The sequence below is a fragment of the Pelobates fuscus genome, chromosome 11 (genome assembly GCF_036172605.1).
Source record: "Pelobates fuscus isolate aPelFus1 chromosome 11, aPelFus1.pri, whole genome shotgun sequence".
Taxonomy (NCBI): Eukaryota; Metazoa; Chordata; class Amphibia; order Anura; family Pelobatidae; genus Pelobates; species Pelobates fuscus.
The window spans coordinates 7,303,052-7,329,535 of NC_086327.1; the positions used below are offsets into that span (position 1 = coordinate 7,303,052).

At 41.1% G+C, this 26,484-nt stretch overlaps 1 protein-coding gene across 15 annotated transcripts in view; it reads left to right on the forward strand.

Annotated features, from left to right (window-relative positions):
* The window catches only part of UBR4 (ubiquitin protein ligase E3 component n-recognin 4), an 82,519-nt gene that overhangs the window by 41,733 nt on the left and 14,302 nt on the right, over window positions 1–26,484 (forward strand). For 2 of the 15 annotated variants that reach the window (XM_063437055.1, XM_063437062.1), the window contains 40 exons: window positions 36–207; window positions 408–551; window positions 659–780; window positions 1,959–2,070; window positions 3,881–3,952; window positions 4,112–4,242; window positions 4,484–4,661; window positions 5,184–5,288; window positions 5,934–6,089; window positions 9,762–9,930; window positions 10,014–10,110; window positions 10,343–10,450; window positions 10,559–10,675; window positions 11,545–11,775; window positions 12,270–12,419; window positions 13,311–13,538; window positions 13,621–13,699; window positions 14,759–14,986; window positions 15,089–15,257; window positions 16,439–16,583; window positions 16,684–16,769; window positions 17,049–17,136; window positions 17,475–17,668; window positions 17,761–18,000; window positions 18,417–18,555; window positions 18,647–18,772; window positions 18,848–18,994; window positions 19,545–19,888; window positions 19,981–20,071; window positions 20,162–20,246; window positions 20,727–20,854; window positions 21,028–21,157; window positions 21,514–21,671; window positions 21,749–21,858; window positions 21,971–22,112; window positions 23,273–23,354; window positions 23,440–23,613; window positions 24,750–24,871; window positions 25,244–25,441; window positions 25,714–25,794. In XM_063437055.1, the coding sequence (XP_063293125.1) occupies window positions 36–207; window positions 408–551; window positions 659–780; window positions 1,959–2,070; window positions 3,881–3,952; window positions 4,112–4,242; window positions 4,484–4,661; window positions 5,184–5,288; window positions 5,934–6,089; window positions 9,762–9,930; window positions 10,014–10,110; window positions 10,343–10,450; window positions 10,559–10,675; window positions 11,545–11,775; window positions 12,270–12,419; window positions 13,311–13,538; window positions 13,621–13,699; window positions 14,759–14,986; window positions 15,089–15,257; window positions 16,439–16,583; window positions 16,684–16,769; window positions 17,049–17,136; window positions 17,475–17,668; window positions 17,761–18,000; window positions 18,417–18,555; window positions 18,647–18,772; window positions 18,848–18,994; window positions 19,545–19,888; window positions 19,981–20,071; window positions 20,162–20,246; window positions 20,727–20,854; window positions 21,028–21,157; window positions 21,514–21,671; window positions 21,749–21,858; window positions 21,971–22,112; window positions 23,273–23,354; window positions 23,440–23,613; window positions 24,750–24,871; window positions 25,244–25,441; window positions 25,714–25,794 (5,778 nt within the window). The remainder of the gene's footprint in view (window positions 1–35; window positions 208–407; window positions 552–658; window positions 781–1,958; window positions 2,071–3,880; window positions 3,953–4,111; window positions 4,243–4,483; window positions 4,662–5,183; window positions 5,289–5,933; window positions 6,090–9,761; window positions 9,931–10,013; window positions 10,111–10,342; window positions 10,451–10,558; window positions 10,676–11,544; window positions 11,776–12,269; window positions 12,420–13,310; window positions 13,539–13,620; window positions 13,700–14,758; window positions 14,987–15,088; window positions 15,258–16,438; window positions 16,584–16,683; window positions 16,770–17,048; window positions 17,137–17,474; window positions 17,669–17,760; window positions 18,001–18,416; window positions 18,556–18,646; window positions 18,773–18,847; window positions 18,995–19,544; window positions 19,889–19,980; window positions 20,072–20,161; window positions 20,247–20,726; window positions 20,855–21,027; window positions 21,158–21,513; window positions 21,672–21,748; window positions 21,859–21,970; window positions 22,113–23,272; window positions 23,355–23,439; window positions 23,614–24,749; window positions 24,872–25,243; window positions 25,442–25,713; window positions 25,795–26,484) is intronic. The other 13 variants (XM_063437065.1, XM_063437067.1, XM_063437059.1 and 10 more) reach the window with 12 other exon arrangements.

Below are 26,484 nucleotides of genomic sequence, written 5' to 3' on the forward strand. Positions count from 1 at the left end.
AGGGGTTCATCCTTCTCATTAAACTGTCCTTTTAGGACCAGGCCTTGCTAAGTAACGCTGTGCAGTGCTTGAGCTCCTGTGGCAAGGAGGGGAAGGATCTGGATCCTGAAGTATTTCAGAGGCTTGTAATCACTGCTCGTTCCATTGCCATCATGCGACCCAGTAACCTGGTCCATTACACAGAGGGCAGGCTTCCTGGAGACCCGGGTGAGAATAGTGTGCTGTAAGGAAAGTGGGTTTTATTGTTTGGAGTATTCTAACTACTGTCCAGCTGCAAACATTGCAGCCTTTAGGAAGTGTGCGACTCATGTTTTTGACTGTAGACACTTGTTTACTTAAATTTGTCATTGCGTGCCAGAGGTAAACTCACTGTGTTTATTTCTATACACTTTTTTTATAACTTCCAGAGAGCTTGGACGATCAGAAAGAAGCTGTGAAAACCTTAGATGGAGACGATGGATATGGGTTTATCACACAGCTGGTTAACCAGTTTTGGAAACTTCATGCATCAAAACCCAAAAATGCGTTCCTAGCCCCTGCTTGTCTACCAGGTACATTCCACGATAGCCTGGTGTGCAAGTTCTTTTTGACAAGGACACCTAATGTATGTAGCAAGGTATTATGGGTATGCAAACTAAACAAGCTGTGTTTCTGCTAGGGCTTGCACACATAGAGGCCACAGTTAATGCTTTGGTGGATATTATCCATGGGTACTGCACCTGCCAGCTGGACTGTATTAACCTGGCGTCCAAGATCTACATGCAGATGTTGCTGTGTCCGGTGAGTGACTGTACATGGTAATGGAGGGCTAGTTTTATTATGTGACATAATCTGCTTAAAGCAAAGCTGGGTTTTATTAATATTTAAACTATTAGCTTGCATGCATTATGGACGCTGTATTATTTTATAATGCATACATATAAAGAAATGTTATTTCACTGCGTCTCCCAGCTTGTTTTGTGGGGGCAGCCATCTTTAAATCATATTTGGTTTAAAGCACAGCTTCTCTAACCAAAGACCATGTAGGAAACAAAGGTTTTGAGAGCATTTATGATGCCGTGTGCTGGGGTAGAAATCTAAAAAAAATCTGTTCTGAGCCAGTGTCAGATATATGGGGCTTCCCACACAGTAGGGGTAATCCAGAAAATGCACTGAAAATATACTTTCATTTACTAAAATACATAGACTGTATTATGTCTGATTTGCTTAATCAAAAACATGTTTTTTCTTTCATCTAAGTACCAGAATTTAAAGTGTTACTTCAAACACCATGACCACGTCAGTGTTTGATGTAGTCATGGTGGTTGGAGTCTGTATGTGCAGCGTTTTGCTATGAAATGGAGAATTAAACCCCTCCGCTGCTGGAGGTGTTTATTTGGGTTTCCTTTTCTAGCCTGGAACAAGTCAGGCTGGCTAATATGAATTCCCTGCAAATTTGGTGTCTGTTGCCAGACAGCCAATGTTGGCACGGCTCCACCTTCAATGCCACACATGTTCCTCTCCAACACCCCACTGCCTCTAGTGAGGGGAGTGATGTCCGTGGAGGAGGCTGGAGGAAGAAATTGGCGTGCAATTACAGTTTAGATTTAGGGATTTTCTTTTTTTTATTTAACGTTTTTAAGAGGGTGGCAGGACAGGTTTACTGTGACCGAAACAGTTTCTTTTTAAAGTTAATTATTTAATTTATTGTGCAGGTGAAATGGCATGCTTGTAGGTCAAGATATACTTTTTATTTAATAAATAAAAAAATAAAACATTCAGTGGCAATTGTACAGTAAACTGATTACAGATAAAAAGCTTATTTAGATTTTTTTTTACCCTTTGTGTGGGGCCTTGCGATGCTTAGCCTTTGTTAGACTGTACATTTACTACTATAATACAGATTGAGGGTGTTGTTTTTTTCTTGTAGCCTAGACCATTCCTTTCTCTTTATTTTATGTTGATTCATTGTTTACCAGGACCCTTCTGTGAGTTTTTCTTGCAAACAAGCATTAATCCGTGTCCTGCGCCCACGCAGTAAACGCCGGCATGTGACTCTGCCTTCCTCTCCACGCAGCAATACACCAATGGGTAAGTGATACTGCTTTCTGTATTTGCCCAGCGCCACTATCTGATATTGGCATTCGTCAGAGCCAACGAGATGTCCATTTAGAAAGCAGAGCAAGGGTCTGGGAAAAGGAATTATCAAAGGCTTATCAGTTTGTACGTAAAAAGTGCTCTGTGCCTATACTTGACGCTTAAACCAATAAAGGAAATGTAAATCTTAATACAGCTGCCACACTAGTGTGAAAATCTCTCCTTATCCACCAATATAAAAACACAATGAAGTGGGTAGATTGGGGGTGAAATCTACCACCAATCTCCTGAGTTTTTGTTTGCACTCAGCAATGTATCAGGGGAGATACTGGTTTCTGTGGCCTGTAAATACGCAGCCATCTGCCTCATGGAGAAATTGGTTTGAAAGTCCCCCCATGACAATCGAAACTGTCATGCCTTGTGTGATTAGCCTTAATAAGTACTTTTTATACTGTAAAAGGGGGGAAAAGCACTTCTGCCTACAGAACCACAGTGAGAGCTGCCATTTTGTTTATGTAAGAGCTTCCAGAGATATTCATTACCATTTGAGTTTTCAAGGATTTAAAGTGAATTTGAAATTTTAGCATAAAATAGCTGAACAGGAAGAAAAAAAATAGCAGGCTTGTTAGTGTTTGTATCCTCTGTGATGGCAAACAGTCAGCGTTATAAATATATCTATAAATATTAACAAATATGAGAGCCTTCCCTCCATCAGAGGCAGAACAGCACCAAACAAAATGTGTTCCTCCCCACAACTCTCTAGTAAATAATAACTTGGAGGCAGCTGAAGCCCTGAATGTTTGTAAATACTGCAAGCATAGGATTTAAAAGAGGAGCTGGGGGGACACAGCGTGATGGCTAATATTTTAGATATAAGGAACTTGTCGTGGGTGGTTTTGTCAGAATGTGATGGCTAACTAATAGTTCTGCTTCTTTTTAATAAATAAAATCATTCTTAATAGTTTTTATTATTGTAAGGCCCTTTATGTTACTCCCACTGTTTTTTCCTGTTCAATTCAGGGGATTTCTATTCTGTTGGGTTTTTATGCCTGTGGCAAGAGAAATGATTGCATAAAATCGAGACTTCAAGCACCTGTCTATGTTGTAAATTTCTGTGTGAGCTCTTTAAGAGTACATTGCAGAGGCTGTTAGGAGGCAAACGGTGTCTCACCTATAGGGTGGTGACTAGCGTGTACCTTCCATGCACATAGTGTGTCAATTCTTAGCAATGCAGTGCTCGCAGTGTACTGAAATAGTGCTAGGAGTTTATGGAAGGAGAGGAGCAAAATGTTTGTGGATGTGTCCTTCTCCAGAAGGGGAGAGAAGGCTAATATACTTGTAGGTAGAATCCCTTCACATTTCACAATACATAGACAAGTTGATTTATTGCGTATCTCCTGCTTCCCTTTAAGCCAGTAATCTCCATTTCTTCTTTAAACGGAAATCATGACAACCATTGATCGCCCAGCTGTTTGTAAATTAATATTTTTGTTATGATCAGCCAGTCTAAAGACTTACTGAGCTTTGTGGGAATTGGAGTTTGCAATTTTGTGTAGTGCCAAGACCCCTTATGCTGCTGCTAATGTTTAATTGATTGGTAAATGTACTAGTTGTTTTATCAAAGAGCAGCTGAAATTATAAATACTGCGACCTGGGCTCAGGCACACCTCTGGGTGTTATTACAATTCAGTAATGGGTGTCACAGTTACAAAGCCAGTGGTATCCAGCCCCTGGTGTGGAGGAAATTTCTCTCTAAGCCAGCAATCTCCATCCATGCCCATGTATATGTTCCAATTCTGTCTAGGTTGGAGAGCTTGGTATCCCTCAGGTGTGACTGTAGCTAGGATGCCTTCGCCATACAAGGACCTCTTTAACCGTGAGCACTCGGGTCTCCCGAGTTTCATTTCCTTTGCCCCTTGCTGTAAATTGCCTTCATTATTGTGGTGATGATTCCAGTGCTGTGGTACAGATTCTAGTGATGTAGAAATCTGCTTATGTGCTCTTGAATGAGTTGTGATCAGTATTTTTGGCCCAGGAGACAAGGACGATGACGACGACGATGAGGCTGAAGAGAAGATGCAAAGCTCCGGTATCCCAAATGGCGAACATGTGCGGCAGCAGAGCCAGGAACACAATGAGGTGGATCACGGCGACTTTGAAATGGTGGTGAGAATCTGACTATTTAGGGCTTGGGGATTTTTTTTTTGGAAATGGATATTCTAGTTGTTTACATTAATGGGTGGTATTTGAGGGTATAATGCTATAGTGGGACCCTTCATGTACGATGTGTGGCGTTTGGGGCTCTTGTGTTACTTGCCTGGCAGGAGTGACATTATTTACCTTGCATTGAGGGAGAATAAAAATAAGATTTTAGGTTGACATAATTCCTTTTTCCCATTTCTTTCAGTCTGAGTCTATGGTGCTGGAGAGCGCAGATAGCGTGAATAATGGCAATCCATCACCCCTGGAGGCTCTGCTGGCTGGTGCCGAAGGATTTCCTCCCATGCTGGATATTCCACCAGATGCCGATGATGAGACCATGGTGGAGTTGGCCATTGCACTCAGCCTCCAGCAGGACCAGCAAGGTAGGTTTCTGTCCTTAACATAAAGGGGCTTCTTAAATGGGAGACTTTGAAATTAACCTTTGGATGGATGTGTTCTGTCTCTACATTTATCTACATATCTTCTCTGTTTAGCGATGAATAAGGCTACTTTTATTGTATATATTAGTACTAACTAAATGTTATTAAAAATACATTTTAAAAAGCCAGATACATACAGCTGCGAATGAACTGTAATTATTCCTATCCAGAATTGGGGGCACTTTTCATTTGTGGACCTATTAACGTGCTGCTGATAAAGCCAGACTCTGAGATGAATGGTGGTATAACTTAGATCTATTGACTACATAGTATCTCACACAAATAACATGGTTACTTTTGAAGTTGCTAAATGGTGAATTAGGGTGAAGCCTATATCAGAGTTACAATATTGTTCAAGCTCTGCTATGTTGGCTTAACATTTCTAATTTGATTTCCATTTAGACTACCATTCAGGACTGTGTTCTGTGATCAATCTCCTTTATTAATCTCTCACTTTCTCTGCAGGCAGCAGCAGCAGTGCCCTTGGCTTACAGAGTTTGGGGCTCTCTGGGCAGGCTCCCAGCTCCTCCTCTCTGGATGCAGGAACACTGTCTGACACCACTGCATCAGGTAACTAGTGAGCCCCAAGTACAGTACTGACAGACCATGCAAAGCTGATACTCAAATATGGTTCCTGAGCAGGTTACTGTGCTCAATGCTGTGATTAGAAGGTCTAATCATACTGTTCCTGAGCAGGTTACTGTGCTCAGTGCTGTGATTGGATGGTCTAATCATACTGTTCCTGAGCAGGTTACTGTGCTCAGTGCTGTGATTGGATGGTCTAATCATACTGTTCCCTTAAAGTAATTTTCTCATGTTGTAACTCCTGGTCCCTGTGCATGTCATGCAGCTAATGTGCTGGGTGGAGGAATGGGGAGCAGTCAACAACTTTAAGGGCAGCCATGCCACCCAGTATTAAAATAATGGTAGTTTCAAAGCGCTCTGTCTCCACTATGCATGTTATGGTTATGCTCTCCATATCATGTGCTACATTGCAAGATGTCAGTGTGCACACGTCACCAAGGTGCTAGAGCTCCCACTAGTGGCTGAAGTATTGAGAATATTCTGCCATCAATTACAATCGCATGATATTGTCTTTAGCTGTATGTGACATGCGGACTGTACATCCGTTCAGATTTGTAGTGCAGTGTGCTATCTGTGGGGCTCCATTTGTGCTGCCTTGGTAGTTAGTGATTGTGTTTTTACCTGTAACAGCTCTCCTCATGCTTATAGCTCCAGCATCGGATGACGAAGGAAGCACTGCAGCAACCGATGGATCTACACTGCGCACCTCACCTGCAGATCATGGGGGCAGCGTGGGCTCAGAAAGTGGAGGCAGTGCCGTGGACTCGGTAGCTGGTGAGCATAGTGGTACGTTGGTGTCTTTGTTTTTGTGGTGTAAGATCATATCAGTCAGTTGGTGGTTATTTATAAAACCTAAACATTTGTAAAATATCAGTAATAGGCAGAGAGCAATTCTACCTAGTAACAAGGATAGCGTAGTATAGCCATGTGTATGGCCATTTCTACCTAGTAACAAGGATAGGGTAGTATAGCCATGTGTATGGCCAATTCTACCTAGTAACAAGGATAGCGTAGTATAGCCATGTGTATGGCCAATTCTACCTAGTAACAAGGATAGCGTAGTATAGCCATGTGTATGGCCATTTCTACCTAGTAACAAGGATAGCGTAGTATAGCCATGTGTATGGCCAATTCTACCTAGTAACAAGGATAGTGTAGTATAGCCATGTGTATGGCCAATTCTACCTAGTAACAAGGATAGCGTAGTATAGCCATGTGTATGGCCATTTCTACCTAGTAACAAGGATAGCGTAGTATAGCCATGTGTATGGCCATTTCTACCTAGTAACAAGGATAGCGTAGTATAGCCATGTGTATGGCCAATTCTACCTAGTAACAAGGATAGCGTGGTATAGCCATGTGTATGGCCAATTCTACCTAGTAACAAGGATAGTGTGGTATAGCCATGTGTATGGCCATTTCTACCTAGTAACAAGGATAGCGTGGTATAGCCATGTGTATGGCCATTTCTACCTAGTAACAAGAATAGCGTGGTATAGCCATGTGTATGGCCATTTCTACCTAGTAACAAGGATAGCGTAGTATAGCCATGTGTATGGCCAATTCTACCTAGTAACAAGGATAGCGTGGTATAGCCATGCGTATGGCCAATTCTACCTAGTAACAAGGATAGGGTAGTATAGCCATGCGTATGGCCATTTCTACCTAGTAACAAGGATAGCGTAGTATAGCCATGCGTATGGCCAATTCTACCTAGTAACAAGGATAGCGTAGTATAGCCATGCGTATGGCCATTTCTACCTAGTAACAAGGATAGCGTAGTATAGCCATGCGTATGGCCAATTCTACCTAGTAACAAGGATAGTGTAGTATAGCCATGTGTATGGCCAATTCTACCTAGTAACAAGGATAGCGTAGTATAGCCATGCGTATGGCCATTTCTACCTAGTAACAAGGATAGCGTAGTATAGCCATGCGTATGGCCAATTCTACCTAGTAACAAGGATAGTGTAGTATAGCCATGTGTATGGCCAATTCTACCTAGTAACAAGGATAGGGTAGTATAGCCATGCGTATGGCCATTTCTACCTAGTAACAAGGATAGTGTAGTATAGCCATGTGTATGGCCAATTCTACCTAGTAACAAGGATAGCGTAGTATAGCCATGGGTATGGCCAATTCTACCTAGTAACAAGGATAGCGTAGTATAGCCATGCGTATGGCCAATTCTACCTAGTAACAAGGATAGGGTAGTATAGCCATGCGTATGGCCAATTCTACCTAGTAACAAGGATAGCGTAGTATAGCCATGTGTATGGCCAATTCTACCTAGTAACAAGGATAGTGTAGTATAGCCATGTGTATGGCCATTTCTACCTAGTAACAAGGATAGCGTAGTATAGCCATGCGTATGGCCAATTCTACCTAGTAACAAGGATAGGGTAGTATAGCCATGCGTATGGCCAATTCTACCTAGTAACAAGGATAGCGTAGTATAGCCATGTGTATGGCCAATTCTACCTAGTAACAAGGATAGTGTAGTATAGCCATGTGTATGGCCATTTCTACCTAGTAACAAGGATAGCGTAGTATAGCCATGTGTATGGCCAATTCTACCTAGTAACAAGGATAGTGTAGTATAGCCATGTGTATGGCCAATTCTACCTAGTAACAAGGATAGCGTAGTATAGCCATGTGTATGGCCAATTCTACCTAGTAACAAGGATAGGGTAGTATAGCCATGCGTATGGCCATTTCTACCTAGTAACAAGGATAGTGTAGTATAGCCATGTGTATGGCCAATTCTACCTAGTAACAAGGATAGCGTAGTATAGCCATGTGTATGGCCAATTCTACCTAGTAACAAGGATAGTGTAGTATAGCCAGCCATGTGTATGGCCAATTCTACCTAGTAACAAGGATAGCGTAGTATAGCCATGTGTATGGCTATTTCTACCTAGTAACAAGGATAGCGTAGTATAGCCATGTGTATGGCCATTTCTACCTAGTAACAAGGATAGCGTAGTATAGCCATGTGTATGGCCATTTCTACCTAGTAACAAGGATAGCGTAGTATAGCCATGGGTATGGCCAATTCTACCTAGTAACAAGGATAGCGTAGTATAGCCATGTGTATGGCCAATTCTACCTAGTAACAAGGATAGCGTAGTATAGCCATGTGTATGGCCAATTCTACCTAGTAACAAGGATAGCGTAGTATAGCCATGTGTATGGCCAATTCTACCTAGTAACAAGGATAGCGTAGTATAGCCATGTGTATGGCCAATTCTACCTAGTAACAAGGATAGTGTAGTATAGCCAGCCATGTGTATGGCCAATTCTACCTAGTAACAAGGATAGGGTAGTATAGCCATGCGTATGGCCAATTCTACCTAGTAACAAGGATAGCGTAGTATAGCCATGTGTATGGCCATTTCTACCTAGTAACAAGGATAGCGTAGTATAGCCATGTGTATGGCCAATTCTACCTAGTAACAAGGATAGGGTAGTATAGCCATGCGTATGGCCAATTCTACCTAGTAACAAGGATAGCGTAGTATAGCCATGTGTATGGCCAATTCTACCTAGTAACAAGGATAGCGTAGTATAGCCATGTGTATGGCCAATTCTACCTAGTAACAAGGATAGCGTAGTATAGCCATGTGTATGGCCAATTCTACCTAGTAACAAGGATAGCGTAGTATAGCCATGGGTATGGCCAATTCTACCTAGTAACAAGGATAGCGTAGTATAGCCATGTGTATGGCCAATTCTACCTAGTAACAAGGATAGCGTAGTATAGCCATGGGTATGGCCAATTCTACCTAGTAACAAGGATAGCGTAGTATAGCCATGTGTATGGCAGTCTGCCATTCAAGATGCCGTGACAGGCACAGATTCAAATGGAGAAATTGAATTTTCAGAAATAACTGAAAATATGTAACTCCCAGCCATCTCAACGCTCACTTAGTTGGAGTAATCTATCTTCATTTTATTTTTGATGATTATTTACTCAACACATGTCCTGGCAGCCTTATAGTCCTGGAGAGGAAGAATAAGAAGGGGAGGTATAAGAAATGGCATGGCATTTAGGGAAAGGAAGAGTTTTGCATTAGTAAATTTTTGTTTCCTACTGAATGTTCAGAACAGTATTTTAGTTTGTGTAATTATATTTCAAATAGTTGACATACAATTTATATACATTCTAAATGGAATACTACCTAATTATTTTATCTATGTTGTGACCTATATTTATTACTGTCCATATAAGAAATCATTTTACTATTCTGTTTGATTCTATACCCTCTAGTCTCCCCACTGTCTGTTTTGTGTGTTTAAGAGACTCACATTTTAGTTTGCATGGACAGGTAGGTGTGTTGGCTCTGTGTGGTGTGTATTTAGAGATATGTTCTGTCCAGTAACTGCGACCTGTAGATAAAAACCCCTCTATTTCTGTACAGTAAGCATTAGCTACATGAGAGTTCCGTCTTCTCTCAGTTTCAGGGAGAAGCAGTGCTTATGGTGACACAACAGCTGAGGGACACCCCACTGGCCCTGGCAGCATCAGTTCCAGCACTGGAGCAATCAGCACTGCCACTGGACATCACGAGGGCGATGGCTCTGAAGGGGAAGGCGAAACAGAAGGCGATGCACATGCAAGCAACAGGTCTGTATTTCTGCTGACTTTATTTATTACCAATCATAGAAAGGAATTCTCTTTTTTTATTAATATATTTTTATATTTCCCAGACTTCACATGCTGCGTCTGATGCTATTAGAACGTCTGCTTCAATCCATGAATAATCTACGGGGAGTGGGGGGAGTCCGTGCCATTCCATACATGCAGGTAAATGAGGGTTACATGTGGCTGATTTCCTCTGGACAAACAATTTCTTATTGGCTGCTAGCAACACATGTTCTCATGCTTTCACTGTCTTTGTGTTTAAATCTGATGAACAGTTTTTGCTAGCTGTTGGTACAGTTTAGACGAGGCCTGTTTATAGTTTAATTGTGAGCTATTTAACATCTGACTGGATACAGAGCTGTAGCTGACACTAGAACAATCGTTCATTCCCCAGGTAGTGCTGATGCTTACAGCAGATCTGGATGGTGATGATGAGAAGGATAAGGGAGCGCTGGATAGTCTTTTGTCCCAATTGATCGCAGAACTTTGTTTGGATAAAAAGGTACATTTTACACTTTTATATTGCTGTATGTATAATCAAGATCTTTAATAAAACCTATCCCACCTGCATTTATTTGATTGTGGACTTTGTGTTTTTCCTGTCACTAAGGATGTCTCCAAGAAAAACGAGCGCACGCCCCTGAATGAGGTGCACCTTGTTGTCATGCGACTGCTCAGTGTCTTCATGTCCCGCACCAAGTCTGGCTCAAAGTCATCTATTTGTGAGGTGAGAGGCTGTCTTTGTACTGTTAATTGTTTTTGCCAATTATGAAAATTACTTTTAAAAAGAACCAGAGTAGACCGGGGAAAACAGAGGATGAAAATTGAAATCTCAGACAAACTACACTGATGCCACTCGAATTGCAGTCCACGTCTGAAATGCTTTTTAGTCTCCTTTTTCTCAAAAGATACATCAACCCTAGATGATGGATTTTAAAATGTTATTCTAATGTTTGCCTGATTCTCATTTGCTAGCATTTTGATTCGCCCTCCCCTTCTCTTGCACCTTTTTTTTCTTTCAGGGGGAAAACTGTAGTGCAAACTTCCCCTCCCCAAATAAACTTTTTTCCATTGGGGGTAGGGGAATAGGGGATAGTGGGTGGAATTAATATAAGGAACCTTCTTTCTCACGTTCCCCAAAGTTCATTACATGCAACTGCTGGCTTACTATAAACCTATGTCTGCAATCAGTCAAGTTCCACAGCTGAGAAGGCAATTTAATATTGATACCTGCAAATAGGCATCAAGGCCAGTGATATTAAATAAGTCCTATATTTACATATAGATAGTTTGATAACGGAAGAATAAATGAAAACACATCAGGAGAATTGGAGAATATGTTTTTGTTTGTTTTACGCTGAAACAAGCACATGACATTCTGTATAACTAGCGTGTTTGTAACCTGCTTTAAGTTGTCAGTCTAGCTAGTTTTATTTAATTTTATTTTTAAGAACTTTATTTTTGCTGGACATACACTTGCAATGTTGAAAAGCACAGATTAAATGTGCTGTGTAAGTTTGTTTTTATTTGTTAATTAACACCAAAGTTATAAATGTATGTATTTTAAAATGTATACTAAACATTCCGTTATTCCAGTTTTGGTGTTTCTCCTCACAGTCCTCCTCGCTGATCTCAAGCGCCACCGCAACTGCCTTGTTGAGCTCGGGAGCTGTGGATTACTGTCTTCATGTCCTTAAATCTCTCCTTGACTATTGGAAGAGCCAGCAGAGTGACGAAGAACCTGTGGCAGCCAGCCAGCTACTGAAACCACACACTTCCTCTTCCCCTCCTGACATGAGCCCATTCTTTCTCCGACAGTACGTCAAGGTGAGTGATAATGTGAGCTGTTTATTGGGCAGGCTACAGTCGTTATCATATACTTCTCTGCACATGTAACCGTTTGATTGGCTAGATTATTGGATTTTCACTGCTACTTTAGTTCCCTGACATTTTTAACCTTTGTGTTGTTAAACATATTTTTTAAAAAATTTTTTTACAAAAAATGTATTGATCAAATAGTTTGTACTAAATTGACTTTAGACCATAACCTCTGCTCTGTCTAAACATGGTGTTTAACTAATGGTTTGTGTCAGTACTGTGGGATATGCCTGTGCTTCCCATATTTATCCAGGATTGATGTGTCAAATCTATACATTTGTCTGAGATTTTGTTAACAGAAATTTATAGATTGAATTTTATCTCTTTGTGAGATATTTCCCATGTTGCTCATTCTGCTTAATGCCCTCAGTGCCATGATTAGTCGCCATTACCACACAATGTCATGGGAAGAGGAGAGTGCATGACCTGTTTTCTGTTTTTAGGGCCATGCCGCAGATGTTTTTCAGGCATATACACAGTTGCTCACAGAGATGGTGCTACGGTTACCCTACCAGATTAAGAAAATCGCAGACACCAATTCTCGAATTCCACCTCCAGTGTTTGACCATTCGTGGTTCTACTTCCTTTCCGAGGTATGTTGAATGGCATGTGTTAAGTCTCTGGGGATATTTAAAAACGTCAGATTAAACATCTTACAGAAATGATGTTCTCTCAGGGGCAGAATTGACTATCATATCTGTTTCAGTGTGTCACATTGTACAATAAAGGGACACTCCACTGCCGCCGCCCCCGGCATATTAGTAAATATATTAGTAAATATACCCCAAATAAAAACTTGAAGCATTTAATTATCTATAAACGGCTTGCTAAAGCTGCAGATCTCTTGTCTGTAGCCTTTGCAAGCCCTCCACTTTTAACCCCGCCCAGACTTTTATAAATTTGTTATTGGACAGCCACAGAAAGACCATGTTTTCATGATAGCATTTGCATTTCTGGGGTTTCCTGACAGTCTGACAAAACTAAAATATTTCCACTGTGACAAAAGATGAACATATCTACCACTTTAATAAAATAATTCTATTCTGTTTAGATTGGTAGCTATCAAGGCGGTTACATTTCTGTCAGTTTTGATTTAAGTATTCCCTTTGAAATAACGAGCAATGTGTATTCTACAGGATCTGTCACAAAGTTATATCCTGCTGAGTATATTGAAAAAGCAAGAGTAGCCCTTAGGTCGCTTACTGGCGTGTACTATATCTGAACAGTTTTGTTTCTAAAGAGAAACCCTAATTAAAGCTTTGGCTTTTAGCTCAGGAGCACCTGGACATTATTTAAGAGCAGTTGTGACTGCAGTGTTCTTTAAGTGGAGCAATCACTATGGAAACTAATGCAATATTCACGTTTATTGCTCCACTTTTCAAACGCTGATGAAGAACTGCACCTTACAGGTTATTTCACCCACTGAAAGCCTTTATGATTATATGTATCCATCCATTATAATATCTCATACACTCTCTCTATAGTATCTGATGATTCAACAGACACCATTTGTTCGTCGCCAAGTCCGCAAATTGCTTCTTTTCATCTGTGGCTCAAAAGAGAAATACCGGCAGCTCCGAGACCTGCACACCCTTGATTCTCACGTGCGAGGCATTAAGAAACTACTGGAGGAGCACGGGATCTTCCTTCGCGCTAGTGTGGTGACAGCTAGCTCTGGCTCGGCACTGCAGTATGATACACTCATCAATCTGGTAAAGAGTAATTAATTAGGCTGGTGGGAATATTCAATCAACAGATTTGGTCCTATTACCTAGAGAAAATTTTGTTTTTCAGATGGAACACCTCAAGGCATGCGCAGAAATCGCTTCTCAACGCACTGTTAACTGGCAGAAGTTTTGCATCAAGGATGATTGTAAGCCGTCCATTTTTATTTTTATTTTTTAAACGTGTGATACTCAAATGGTTTAGCCATAATTCCTCATATAAATGTAAGCACCTGTTTGAATATATGTATGGTAGGCAATATTCGTATAAATAAAACAAGACACACCATAACCACAGACAACGTTTAATTACTTTTCGTTGGGCTTGGCCGTGGTGATTATTCAAAGCTCAAGGGGCATTCAATCATAACTTTGTAATCATAACCATATAACATATGGTTCACCTACTTTCAAAAGTTTTAATTTTACTAACCACCAAATAGCCAGTCAGTCATAACTAACCTGACCACGTTTTACTTAAAACGTTCAACTTTATTGCCAGTCAGTCAAAACTAAGCTGACCGCCTTTTATTTAAACCATTTATCATCATATCCTTCCTCAGAACTTGACCCTGAGGATGACTTTGGCCCCAATGATTCATAACACCACGACAATACAGTTAAATAAAAGTAAAGGGGGGAGGGGGGTCTGTCGGCACCGTTCCTGCTTCAGTCCACTCTGACAGGATTAAACCTGTGCTGCTGCTTTTTATACTGTCGACCTTCAACCAATCGGTCTTGAATGTGAGGAATATTGTGGCAGTCGATCTGACTGACCGACTGCCACAATATGCAATATTCCTCACATTAAAATCCCAGACAAAATCAGATTAACTACTTCATTGCCAGTATACATATAAACAGATTAACTCCTTAACTGCCACCATACATATAAACAGATTAACTCCTTCACTGCCACCGTACAAATATACAGATTAACTCCTTCATTGCCACCGTACTTATGTACCTAGTAAGGTATCTCCTTATTCCGCGATCACAACCTCTGACAGGACGCAACATTCGTATTTCATCAGGTTGCGGTGAATGACCAAAGTATACGTTAAAAGTAAAATACTTTTTTCTTCATATTTTATAGAAGATATATAAGAATAGTGTTACAAAAGGAGGAATCTATAGGGTAACTTGTCTCTGTTTTAGATACTGATATAGTCACCATCACTCTGATTGTCTCTTATTCGGTTCTCCAGCTGTCCTGTATTTCTTGCTGCAAGTCAGTTTCCTGGTTGATGAAGGTGTGTCCCCTGTGCTGCTGCAGCTCCTTTCCTGTGCACTGTGCGGCAGTAAAGTGCTCTCTGCGTCTTCATCCTCCGGCACTTCCAGCAGTCAGTCTGCCTCCAGCTCCGGGCAATCCGGCTCACAGTCCAAGTCTTCCACTAAAAAGAGTAAAAAGGAAGAGAAGGAAAAAGAGAAGGATGGTGAGAAGTTGGTTATTATAATAGATTTCCCTGTAGAGCTGGTTTATTTGTTAGTCCGTGGAAAGGCAGAATTCCAACTGATCTAAATGGCATGTTTTGCAGGTGAAAGTTCCAACAGCCAGGAGGAGCAGCTCTGTACGGCTCTGGTGAATCAGCTCAATAAGTTTGCAGACAAAGAAACCTTGATTCAATTTTTACGCTGTTTCCTCTTGGAGTCAAACGCCTCTTCGGTGCGCTGGCAGGCACATTGTTTAGCTCTGCATATCTACAGGTGAGCGGCACTCTGTGGTTAAAAGGTTGAGCGGCGCTCTGATTGCAGTTAAATGTCGAGTGGCGACAGAAAACAGGAACGTCATTTCAGTAAAAGTTTAGACTGCAATTCTGAAATCTCCTTTCGGCACAGGTAGGATAGTAGAACCCAGTGGCCCTGAGCAGCAAACATTGGGTTTTATTCATTAAACAGAATTTTAAACCAGAATTGGCAGAGCTTCATTGTAGAATTTTTCCATAAAGGTGCAATTCCCAGTTTAATGAACAAATTGCATTGAGATGGCAAGTTGGCGAATTTGTTCCTTTGCTTCGGATGTCATTTTAATTTTAAGAGAACATGTTAAAGATCTTTAATATCTAATATGTATTCGAACAATGCACCCTTGTTTCTTTTTTAATTTTGTTCAGTAATGGGACATTATTAAAATGGATGGTCGCACTGAAATGCAGTACAATTCAAATATTCTTATTTTCCCAGTGACAGATTGTAATAAGCTATATGTGAATTTACCTCAGATAATTAGTTTTATTTTTTTTGCGGGGGAGATTAAATGTTTAGGTCTAGTGCTAACTAATATTAAACTTGTTGGGTTTAATACATGCTTCAAGAATGCAGCCAGTTGCACTGCGAATAGATTTAATGGAACGCGAGCACAAATCCTCTAGATGACAGTACGTTCTCTAACAGAATAATGCAAACATTGCTCTGTGTTCCTACTGGATGTGACTTGGATTGCCTGAACCACTTTTTTCATTTTATTTGCTGCTTTGTGTAAGGCCCTTTCGCACCACTGAGCTCCCTACATCATAGTTTTTAAACGTTTGCAATTTCTCCATAATAGTAAAACATTTTTGTTTAAAGCGATTCTTCTGCATAAAATTCCTACTAATCATAAACTAATTGATGCCAAATCATTTTCCCTGTGATTTATCTTGTGGAGTTCTGGTATCAATTAACAGGAATTTTATTTGAATTTCTCTCTACAAATACGTTTTTACACATCTAATATAAACTAGATTTGAACTAATTATTTTGGTTTAATGAGAAGTTGACTTAATAGGAGTTTACATTTTAGGTATTTAACATTTTCACTATTTTCAGATTATTAAACGTTGTGTAGTCTGGTGGTTATTTTTTTGTTTGTTTTTTTTAATCCTTGTTTTTCATTTGAATGATTTTAGAAATTCAAACAAGTCCCAGCAGGAGTTGCTCTTGGATCTCATGTGGTCCATTTGGCCTGAGCTTCCGGCGTACGGACGCAAAGCAGCTCAGTTTGTAGATCTTCTTGGATACTTTTCACTGAAAACTCCACAGACTGAGAAGAAGGTACGGATTCACAGCACATTATCCTTATCTATGAATAAAGTGTCTAGTAACCCATCAGATGGCTAGAGTTGTAACATGCAATTGTTATCCATCTTGTCAGTTTAAAGAATATTCTCAAAAGGCCGTTGAAATCCTGCGAACGCAAAACCACATCCTGACTAATCACCCCAACTCCAACATCTATAAGTGAGTTACATATTTCTCCTGTCATCCTCTTTTCCTCCTATCTGTACCCACATAATGCCTGCTTGTGTACTGCAGCGTCACAGTGCTTGCTCCATGCTGGCTTTAATACCCCTGTGCTAGTCCCTTCTCTCTGTGCCCACAAGGCTCCTACAATCCTGCATGGTTTTTACCCGCACATGCCACCTGCAGACACTTATCTCCTGCTCCTTGCTTTTCTGAATTTGTTTTTGCCATATAGCCGTCCTCACTCTGTGCCTTGAACCCCTCTTCTCTCTCCAGCACCCTGTCTGGCTTGGTGGAGTTTGATGGCTATTATTTGGAAAGTGATCCTTGCCTTGTGTGTAACAACCCCGAGGTCCCCCTGTGTGTAAGTATCGTTGGCAGATTCTTTTTTTCTTTCAATATTTTTTTTTTTTTTTGCTTTAAGACACCATGTCAACAGCATATTACATTCTCAAAAGCAGGGGGATATGATTTATTTAGAAAATATTATGTATGTAGAACCACCTTTTCATCAGAGTATAAAGATATATTCAATTGCCGTGTATTACTTCTTCAGCATTTATAAATCAAGAAAAGCGCTGGAAACGAAGCTTTCCTTACAGGATCTCTGGTGGCTCTAACAGGGAACCTGGTCACAAGCCGTGACACCTGTAACATTCATTTAGATCTACACTGCTGTGACAGACCTATTTCTTTTTGCAGAACATCAAGCTGTCATCAATTAAGGTGGATACTCGTTACACAACCACACAGCAGGTAGTGAAACTAATTGGCAGCCATACAATCAGCAAAGTGACAGTGAAAATTGGTGACTTGAAACGCACAAAGATGGTGCGCACCATCAATCTGTATTACAACAATCGCACAGTGCAAGCCATCGTAGAGCTCAAAAACAAGTAAGTCCACTGCAATGTTAGATGATGTTAGCTGTTAGCTTGAGGGAAGCCTTTTTGGAGATCATTTTACACAAACCTTTTCTCCCCGTCAGACCAGCTCGCTGGCACAAAGCCAAGAAGGTTCAGCTAACACCTGGACAAACTGAGGTGAAGATCGACCTCCCACTTCCCATCATCGCCTCAAACTTAATGATTGAGTTTGCAGATTTCTATGAGAACTACCAGGCTTCCTCGGAGACGTTACAATGCCCGCGATGCAGCGCCTCTGTACCTGCCAACCCTGGAGTGTGTGGAAACTGTGGGGAAAATGTGTACCAGTGTCACAAATGCCGGTCAGTATATCCCATGGGCCTCAAACCTCTGCTAAATAAGTCACTTGTCTGGCTGGTGATGTGAGGCCTAGTGCTAAGCTGTTTGTTGTGTCTATCTGCTCTTTGTGAAACATGCTCTCACGTGGGCCCAACCAAGAGTCCGTGTGATGTGTTATAGTTTTTATGTAGGCCTAAGCACTGCACTGATCAACCAATGGCATTGTTCCCATACAACCATGGCTGCTTAAAACTCGTACCCACAGCTCTCTCCCCGCCTCCCCCGTTTTGTACTTGGTAGAGCCTAGGCTCAGGAACCAAATGTACATTTATTAAACACCTGGTTCCAATAATATTTGGGACATTTCCATACTGTGTGTAAAACTATATATATATATATAGTGTGTGTTAAATCATATTCTGTTTTCTTTTTTTTTCAGATCTATTAACTATGATGAGAAGGATCCTTTCCTGTGTAATGCTTGTGGGTTCTGTAAGTACGCCCGCTTCGATTTCATGTTGTACGCCAGACCTTGCTGCGCAGTGGATCCCATTGAGAATGAAGAGGATCGTAAGAAAGTGAGTTTATTCTCTCTGGACAGGAATTTTAATACTATAACCATGTGTCACTCGAACTTAAAACAAACTTAAACGATTCTCCTGTCTGCAGGCCGTCAGCAACATTAACACCTTACTGGACAAAGCAGATCGTGTGTATCACCAGCTGATGGGCCACCGGCCGCAGCTGGAGAGCCTGCTTTGCAAAGTGAATGAGGCTGCCCCCGAGAAGCCCCAGGTAACTAGCCCCTAAACTATTTAGTTTTTTTTCAGGTTGTTATACGTTTACCGGCAGTATTAATTTTTCATCTAGCTGTGCTTTACATTGCAGGATGATTCTGCCAATGCGGGAGGAATTAGCTCCACGTCGGCCAGCGTTAACCGGTATATCCTGCAGCTAGCACAGGAATACTGTGGGGACTGCAAGAACTCGTTTGATGAGCTCTCCAAGATCATACAGGTAATCTCGCACAGAACCCATGATTCTGGTCACAAGACTTCTTGGTGCTGAAATATGTTGATATTCACTGACTTTTTTATATAAATCAGTCAGTTTGCAGGCATGTTGAGTAGGTAAGGACCACTAGTTACCCAGATCACTTCATCTCGATGTAGTCCCTGTAGTTTTAACCCTGCAGTGAGTGAGTTTTTAGGGGGTGGGGTTTATTTTGTTTTGTAGCAGCACCTTAAAAAGGATCTGAATCTAAAAGTGAAAATCTAAATATGGGCTAGGACACTATAGCAATCGGAATACATGGGAGCCTTTAGTGGCTCTGTTTCCCCTGTTCTGATCTTACATTTATTCTGTTGCAGAGTCAAGTCCTATACATTCATATCTGACAAAAACAAAGGGACAAACTCTCATTTCGTTCATACAGTAAATTAATTCTCTGCTAGTTTCTTATACTGTATTTAATAATATTGCATTTATAGAGGATGGAAATAAGCCATTCTGTATGAATTTGTGGTGTTTGTTCTCCCGTTACATTATCTGTGTTTTTAAATCTCAGAAAGTCTTTGCCTCTCGTAAGGAGCTCCTGGAATATGATCTCCAACAAAGGGAAGCAGCAACCAAATCCTCTCGTACCACTATTCAGCCCACCTTCACCGCCAGCCAGTACCGCGCCTTGTCCGTTCTCGGATGTGGTCACACCTCCTCCACCAAGTGCTATGGGTGTGCATCTGCTGTGACCGAGCACTGCATTACACTGCTGCGTGCACTGGCTACCAATAGTACGATCAGACACATTCTGGTATCGCAAGGGCTTATCCGCGAACTGTTTGATTATAATCTGCGCAGAGGGCCTGCAGCCATGCGTGATGAAGTGAGGCAGGTCATGTGCCTTCTTACCAGGTGTGGAATACTTCCTATTGAGATCTTGGAAAGGGGCAATTAAAGCGTTTTTGGGTTTTTTATAACATATTTTGTTACTTTGTTTTTATCAGGGACAATCCTGAAGCCACATTGCAAATGAATGAATTGATTATAGGAAAGGTGTCAACTGCTCTTAAAGGTCACTGGGCAAACCCTGATTTGGTAAGAATGTAGCCTCTTGTCCATGGGATGTGAACCGTTTCCCGCATTCACTTAATGCTCACTTAAGTCTTTGTTTCTCTTGTGTTGCAGGCCAGCAGCCTCCAGTATGAGATGTTGCTGCTCACAGATTCCATCGCCAAAGAAGATATCTGCTGGGAACTGCGTCTGAGATGTGGTACGTTTAGTAATTACTTCCAGGATTCTAAAGTTTATTCTAGACACGGCTGGTTTAGCAATTAAACCTTAAAAATAACAAGTATTTTATGCAATATGTTTTCTACAAGCAACTAATATTTCATGGCATCCATGCTAGAATTGAGATTATGCCGTCTGAGCGCTGCGTATTTATGTCTAGCTCACACATAATTTACCAGCAGCACTAATTATGTAATGAGAGGCCTGAATTATTAATGCAAATTCATACAGAAACTCTTTATTCCCCTACGTAATTTCTTCCATTTCACCTTTCTTTTCCCATTTCCACCTCCACTTTCTCCCAGTATGGGTCCCCATTACAAGTTTAAGCAGTGAGAGAGTCTGCTTTATTTGTTGACGAGCTGTGGTCACTCCTGTTTGTAGAACATTATCTTTTTGCCGAGTTACTCCCAAGTCCTGATTTTATTGTACCAGTTATGGTGGTTTCCTGTGTTTTCAGCTCTTAGCCTTTTCCTGATGGCCGTGAACATTAAAACCCCTGTCGTCGTGGAAAACATCACTCTCATGTGTTTGCGAATTCTACAAAAGTTAATCAAGCCACCTTCCCCGACCAGCAAGAAAAACAAGGTAATATCCTGGCTTCTCAATGCGTAACAAGATACAGTAGCATGGTCTCCCATCATACACTGTGCAGCTTGTCCTTGGCATTGGGGGTCCCACAAATTCTTATTGGATAACACAACCATCTGATTGATACAATTTACTACAAGTAACACCACAATCTGTTTTGTTTTTTTCAGGAAGCGCCAAATGAAGCCCTCACTACAGTTAAACCGTACAGTAATGAGATCCATGCCCAGGCCCAACTTTGGCTCAAGAGAGATCCCAAAGCCTCCTATGAAGCCTGGAAGAAGTGCCTCCCTGCCCGTGGTGAGCTCCAGTACCTTTTGTAAATGATAGTCAGTATGCCAATATTCATATGATTGCTACAGGAAATCTGTATGAAGGAAGAGATTTCTGATGGGGCCAAAGGGCTTCTTAAACATCCATTTATTTCTAGAACTTAGTAATAGGACAGAGACCAGTTACTTTTTAACGTATGAGATTGTATTAGGGGTACTTGGGTGGAAAGAAATGGTTAACAAATGCTCCCATTCCAAAAATTCACGTTTACCAAGTTTTTCTTAAAATAAAATGTTTAGGGAAAACTCTGTAATGTACGTTTTATTGGTGTGATCCAGAAAAGGTTTAGTCTTCACATGTCTCCTCTTGCTTTCCAATGTCAGCCATAGATGGCAGCGGGAAGACCCCCAGCAAAGCAGAACTGAGGCAGATGTTCTTGCAGGAGAAATATGTTTGGAAGTGGAAACAGTTTATGAGCAGAAAGGGGAAGAGAACGTGTCCCCTCGATCTAAAATTGGGGCACAATAACTGGCTTAGACAGGTAAGACATTCCTTCTTTGTATCTTCATTTCAGCTTTCTGAAATTCTGGAACAAATGTATTATTTCTCTCTTTCCAGGTGTTGTTCACTCCGGCCACCCAAGCGGCACGGCAGGCTGCATGCACTATTGTTGAGGCTTTGGCCACAATTCCAAGCCGCAGACAGCAGGTCCTGGACCTTCTCACCAGGTGCGTTACTTGCTGTGAGTTGCACATTGACTGTGAACCAGAATTTATAATCCTGTAGTGAACACATGCTCGGTACAGTTTCCTGATCCAGTCCTTGACTCTTCTCTTACAGCTACTTGGATGAACTGAGTGTTGCTGGGGAATGTGCAGCCGAATATCTTGCTCTATATCAGAAACTAATCAAAGCAGCACATTGGAAGGTTTACCTTGCTGCAAGGGGCGTTCTGCCGTATGTTGGCAATCTCATTACTAAGGTAATATAACCTGCCATTGAGTGCCCTAAGTAAAAATAAAATTTAACTTTTAATAGATAAGCTTAAAATAGAAATATAATTACTAAATAAAAGAAAATAATTAGAAAAAAATGTAAAATTAGACCGCTATATCAATATACCTATTTAAGGTTATTAACAATATAGCGTTGTAGTAACGTTCCTCTATCTATATCATGTAATGAAGATCAATTTGCAAATGTATAGAAAACACAGAGGACCTGTTCCAAAGTTTTCAGTGTACCTCTGGTGAATCTAAACTGCAACAAGACAATGTTGCAGATTATAATTAACTGTGGCAAATGCTATTGCACATACCGTAGTTTATAGAGCCCAATCTAAAAGTAGCGATCTGGGCTGATACAACGAAAATCATGCTAAGTAGCCTTGCATCAAGATCTGTAACCACAGGAAAAACTAAAAAATACAAATATGCATGTAATAGTACTATAGAGTGAACTTAAACAAAAAAAGGTTTTGCCAGTTAGCTAAAAATAAAAAAGTCACCAAATAGTCTTGGGTGGTTGACTATAGGTCCTAAACCTGTACGAAATCGTGGGAAATGGATTAATGGTGGTCTAGACTGCAGTAACCCATATACACAAAATAATGGAAGCGGTAAAAAAATCGTAGCCGCCTGTCAGTAAGTGTAAATAAGGGAAACTAGCCACCAAAATCTGCCCAGTTCAAACAGTGTATAAACTTCGGGATTCAGAGGGAAGTGTGGAAATGAACGGTCAATGAACCACACGGCAAGGTGTTGCAGAGAATCACCGATGGCCCCTGACGCGCGCGTTTCGATGAGTTGTGGGCGAAACGCGCGCGTCAGGGGCCCATCGGTGATTCTCTGCAACATCTTGCAGTGTGGTTTTATAGATGGCACCAAACGTTTATTGTTCAGTATTTGATAGTGAATATGTCATGAGGGACTTACTCTAAGCATTCATACCTCATTAGGTCAATTTTTGCTTCATGAAGTCTCGGCTTAAAATGCACTTATATTCATGTTTTAAAAAAGAGCACAAGTTATGTCCCATGACAAATGCACTTATTGTTGAAGGCTGTGAAGTGTCATTGGAAACCTGACTGTGGCTAGATTTACAGAAATGTGATTCCTACTGATGCATTAAATCTGATTTTAGGAAATTGCCCGTTTGCTGGCTCTGGAGGAGGCCACCCTCAGTACTGACTTGCAGCAAGGATATGCCTTGAAAAGTCTGACAGGTGAGACTAGCTTTGCTGCTGTTCTAGGTGTCGGTAGAGTAACTGAGACCTGGTCTCGATCTCACTCACATCTCCTGTTCCTCAGGTCTCCTGTCCTCGTTTGTGGAGGTTGAATCAATCAAACGTCACTTCAAGAGCCGGCTAGTTGGAACTGTACTAAATGGCTACCTCTGCCTGCGCAAGCTGGTGGTGCAGAGAACAAAACTGATAGACGAGACCCAGGACATGTTACTGGAGATGTTGGAGGACATGACTACAGGTAACATACCAGCAGGACAGCACACAAATCCGGATCCCTGTCTGCATTCACTTTCCCGGGATTGCAAAGTAATATTCCTTTTACTTTATAGGCTGGCTATGCCAAATTAATTCAGTTTTCCCAACAATTCACAGCATTGCTCTAGTTATTGTGTAGGTAATGCCTTAATAAACAATTGATAAAAGTACTCACTGTTGCTTATTGTCAGCGACTGCCTATAGATTACAGCATCTGCCTATAGATTACAGCATCTGCAGTGAGTTTTCAGTGAACCAGAATATGGCTCCACAAATCCAGAGGCTCTGCTTCCATTCAGTGATGTCTGAGCGTATCCCATAGACCCCTCCACAGCAGAGGTTTATGAGAAATGTTGGCAGGCTCTTAAGATGATCGGAATTGATGTTCAGGCTAATAGCCATCAGCTTACCGAGAGCCCTGTTCATAATTTTGGAATTATGCCCGGTGAGCACAGAATCCTTTAGTCACTTATTCTCACAGTTGCCATGCATTAACAGAGTCTGTCGGTGAGCTGTGGAGTACTGACAGGGATGTACATGTTAGGATGGGCAGAGGGGATGTTGGACAGATGATTAAGGAACACAAATGGGTTTATTCACTAAACAATGAATTGAAAACAGAGGGGCAACATTTAGGTCAAAATAGCCGATTTATGGAGGGAAATAAATCAATGGTTACTGTATTATTGTTATTTAAATAAAAAATTAAATAAATCTTTTATAATTATTTAAACTTCTTAAGATTAAATGGGGCGATATGACAGTCTTTCACTGGGAGGCCTAACCGTGTAGGACTTACACAAATGGTTTCCCTTTCGTGACAAGGAATTTGGGCTGTACCTTCATAATGGCAAATGATTAGGAAAAATAGCTGCACAGAGTTCTAGCATCTGATCCAAACCTGGGCAGATTACTGATAGTTCTGCTTTATGAACATGCAAACACCTTTCTTTGTTCCAGAGACGGTTCTCCCAAATGTGGGGTGTTTTCAAAGTGCCAAGAGAGATGTGGAAGCAGTAAAATGTTTCCCCAGGCTGGCGCAGAGCGTTGAGTTTAATGTTTTGTGCTCGTTTCTCCTGTGCTGTGTCTGTTACTGACTTGCCTGTTCTCTGTCTGCAGGCACAGAATCCGAAACCAAGGCCTTCATGGCAGTTTGTATAGAGACAGCCAAGCGTTACAGCCTGGATGATTACAGGACACCTGTATTCATTTTTGAGAGACTCTGCAGCATTATATACCCGGTGAGTGAGAAAAATCCACACGTTGCAGGGTTTTTATTTAGATCTTTACACACTCTTTCATTACCCTTTAATCTGACTTGATGACCTGTGTGTGATGTCAAGGTATGCGGTTTCTCCCTCCTTTCCTTGCTCCAGAAAATGTTTCAATTCTATTTACTGCAGTGTGAGTAGACCCCAACCAAACATTCAAACTTTTTTCTTTTTCATTATCATCATTTGTTTGTTGTAACGTGGGCGTTCCCATTCCTGCATTCTATTAATTCTCCAGTTATCTCCTTGCCTGTTTTATTGCCAGCATTAGTCTTTGTTGCCAGCTTAACACGTGTTTAGAACTCACCCTGTGTATCGCTCGCCATCTCACACTCTTTCCAGGAGGAAAATGAAGTCACTGAGTTCTTTGTTACTCTCGAGAAAGACCCACAACAGGAAGACTTTCTACAAGGACGAATGCCAGGAAATCCATATAGCAGCAACGAGCCTGGGATTGGCCCATTAATGCGGGATATAAAGAATAAGATCTGCCAGGATTGCGACCTGGTGGCCTTGTTAGAGGATGATAGTGGGATGGAGGTGAGTGCAATAACACCAGGTTAATTCACTTGGATTTTTTTCTTTGATAATCATTATTTAAAGATTTTTATTTATATTTTATTAAAGGGTTCTTAAGAAGGGTGCACAGTGTGCCCATCATGTTTACCATCAGATTGGCAGCTGAAATGTTTTTTTTTTTCTTCTCTCTGCTAGTTGAGCACTGTGCTGCAACGTAATGACTTTTTTTTTTTTTTTTTTTATCCCATGCTGCCCATTAAAATTAACATTTTCTGCTATCCTTATTTTTGCAGCTCTTGGTGAACAATAAGATTATCCACTTGGACTTACCTGTGGCTGAAGTCTACAAGAAGGTGTGGTGTCCAACCAACGAGGTATGATTTTCCTCTTTGATTTAATATGTCTGCCTTCCTTGTGCAGACTCAGATGCATGTCACAGGCAGACCTAGTTCACACAGAGCAATGCCTCATGCCTTGGTTCTCCTCTGGAGTCAGAAAGGCAAAGAAGAGATGTTGCTGGGAGGGTTTGGGGCACTTTAGCCCCGGATCTCTACCGCTGTTGTAGGAGGATATTGGTAACATCCCTGCCTCCTCGTGTCTGCCCACCTTCTTAGTTATCACTCTCCTAATGATGGATGTGGAACACGGTGCCTAGATTAAATACAATACCTAACTATTCACAAAGTGCAGTGTTACATCATTGTGGCAAATTAACAGTTGTTACATACTTGGAGCAAGAAGTATATTTACATAGCGGTGGAGCTCTGATTCCTAATTGGTTATTATTGCTAACTTGCCATAATAAATATTCATATGACTTGATTCTGCCATATTAAGAATAGCAAGTTGTTTTTTTTTAGTTTTTACTATTGTTAGTGGTGGCAGGAGGCCCCCACATCAAATTACAAGCACGCCTGTGGGGTGACTGAATGTTTCTCCCTTGTTTGAACACTAGAGGGCAGCAGGACATTGCACTGAGCTGCTTGCTAGTCTTTGCTAGAATTATTTATGTAGCGCTGTACAATGGACGCACTAACAGACATGTAATTGTAACCAGACAAATG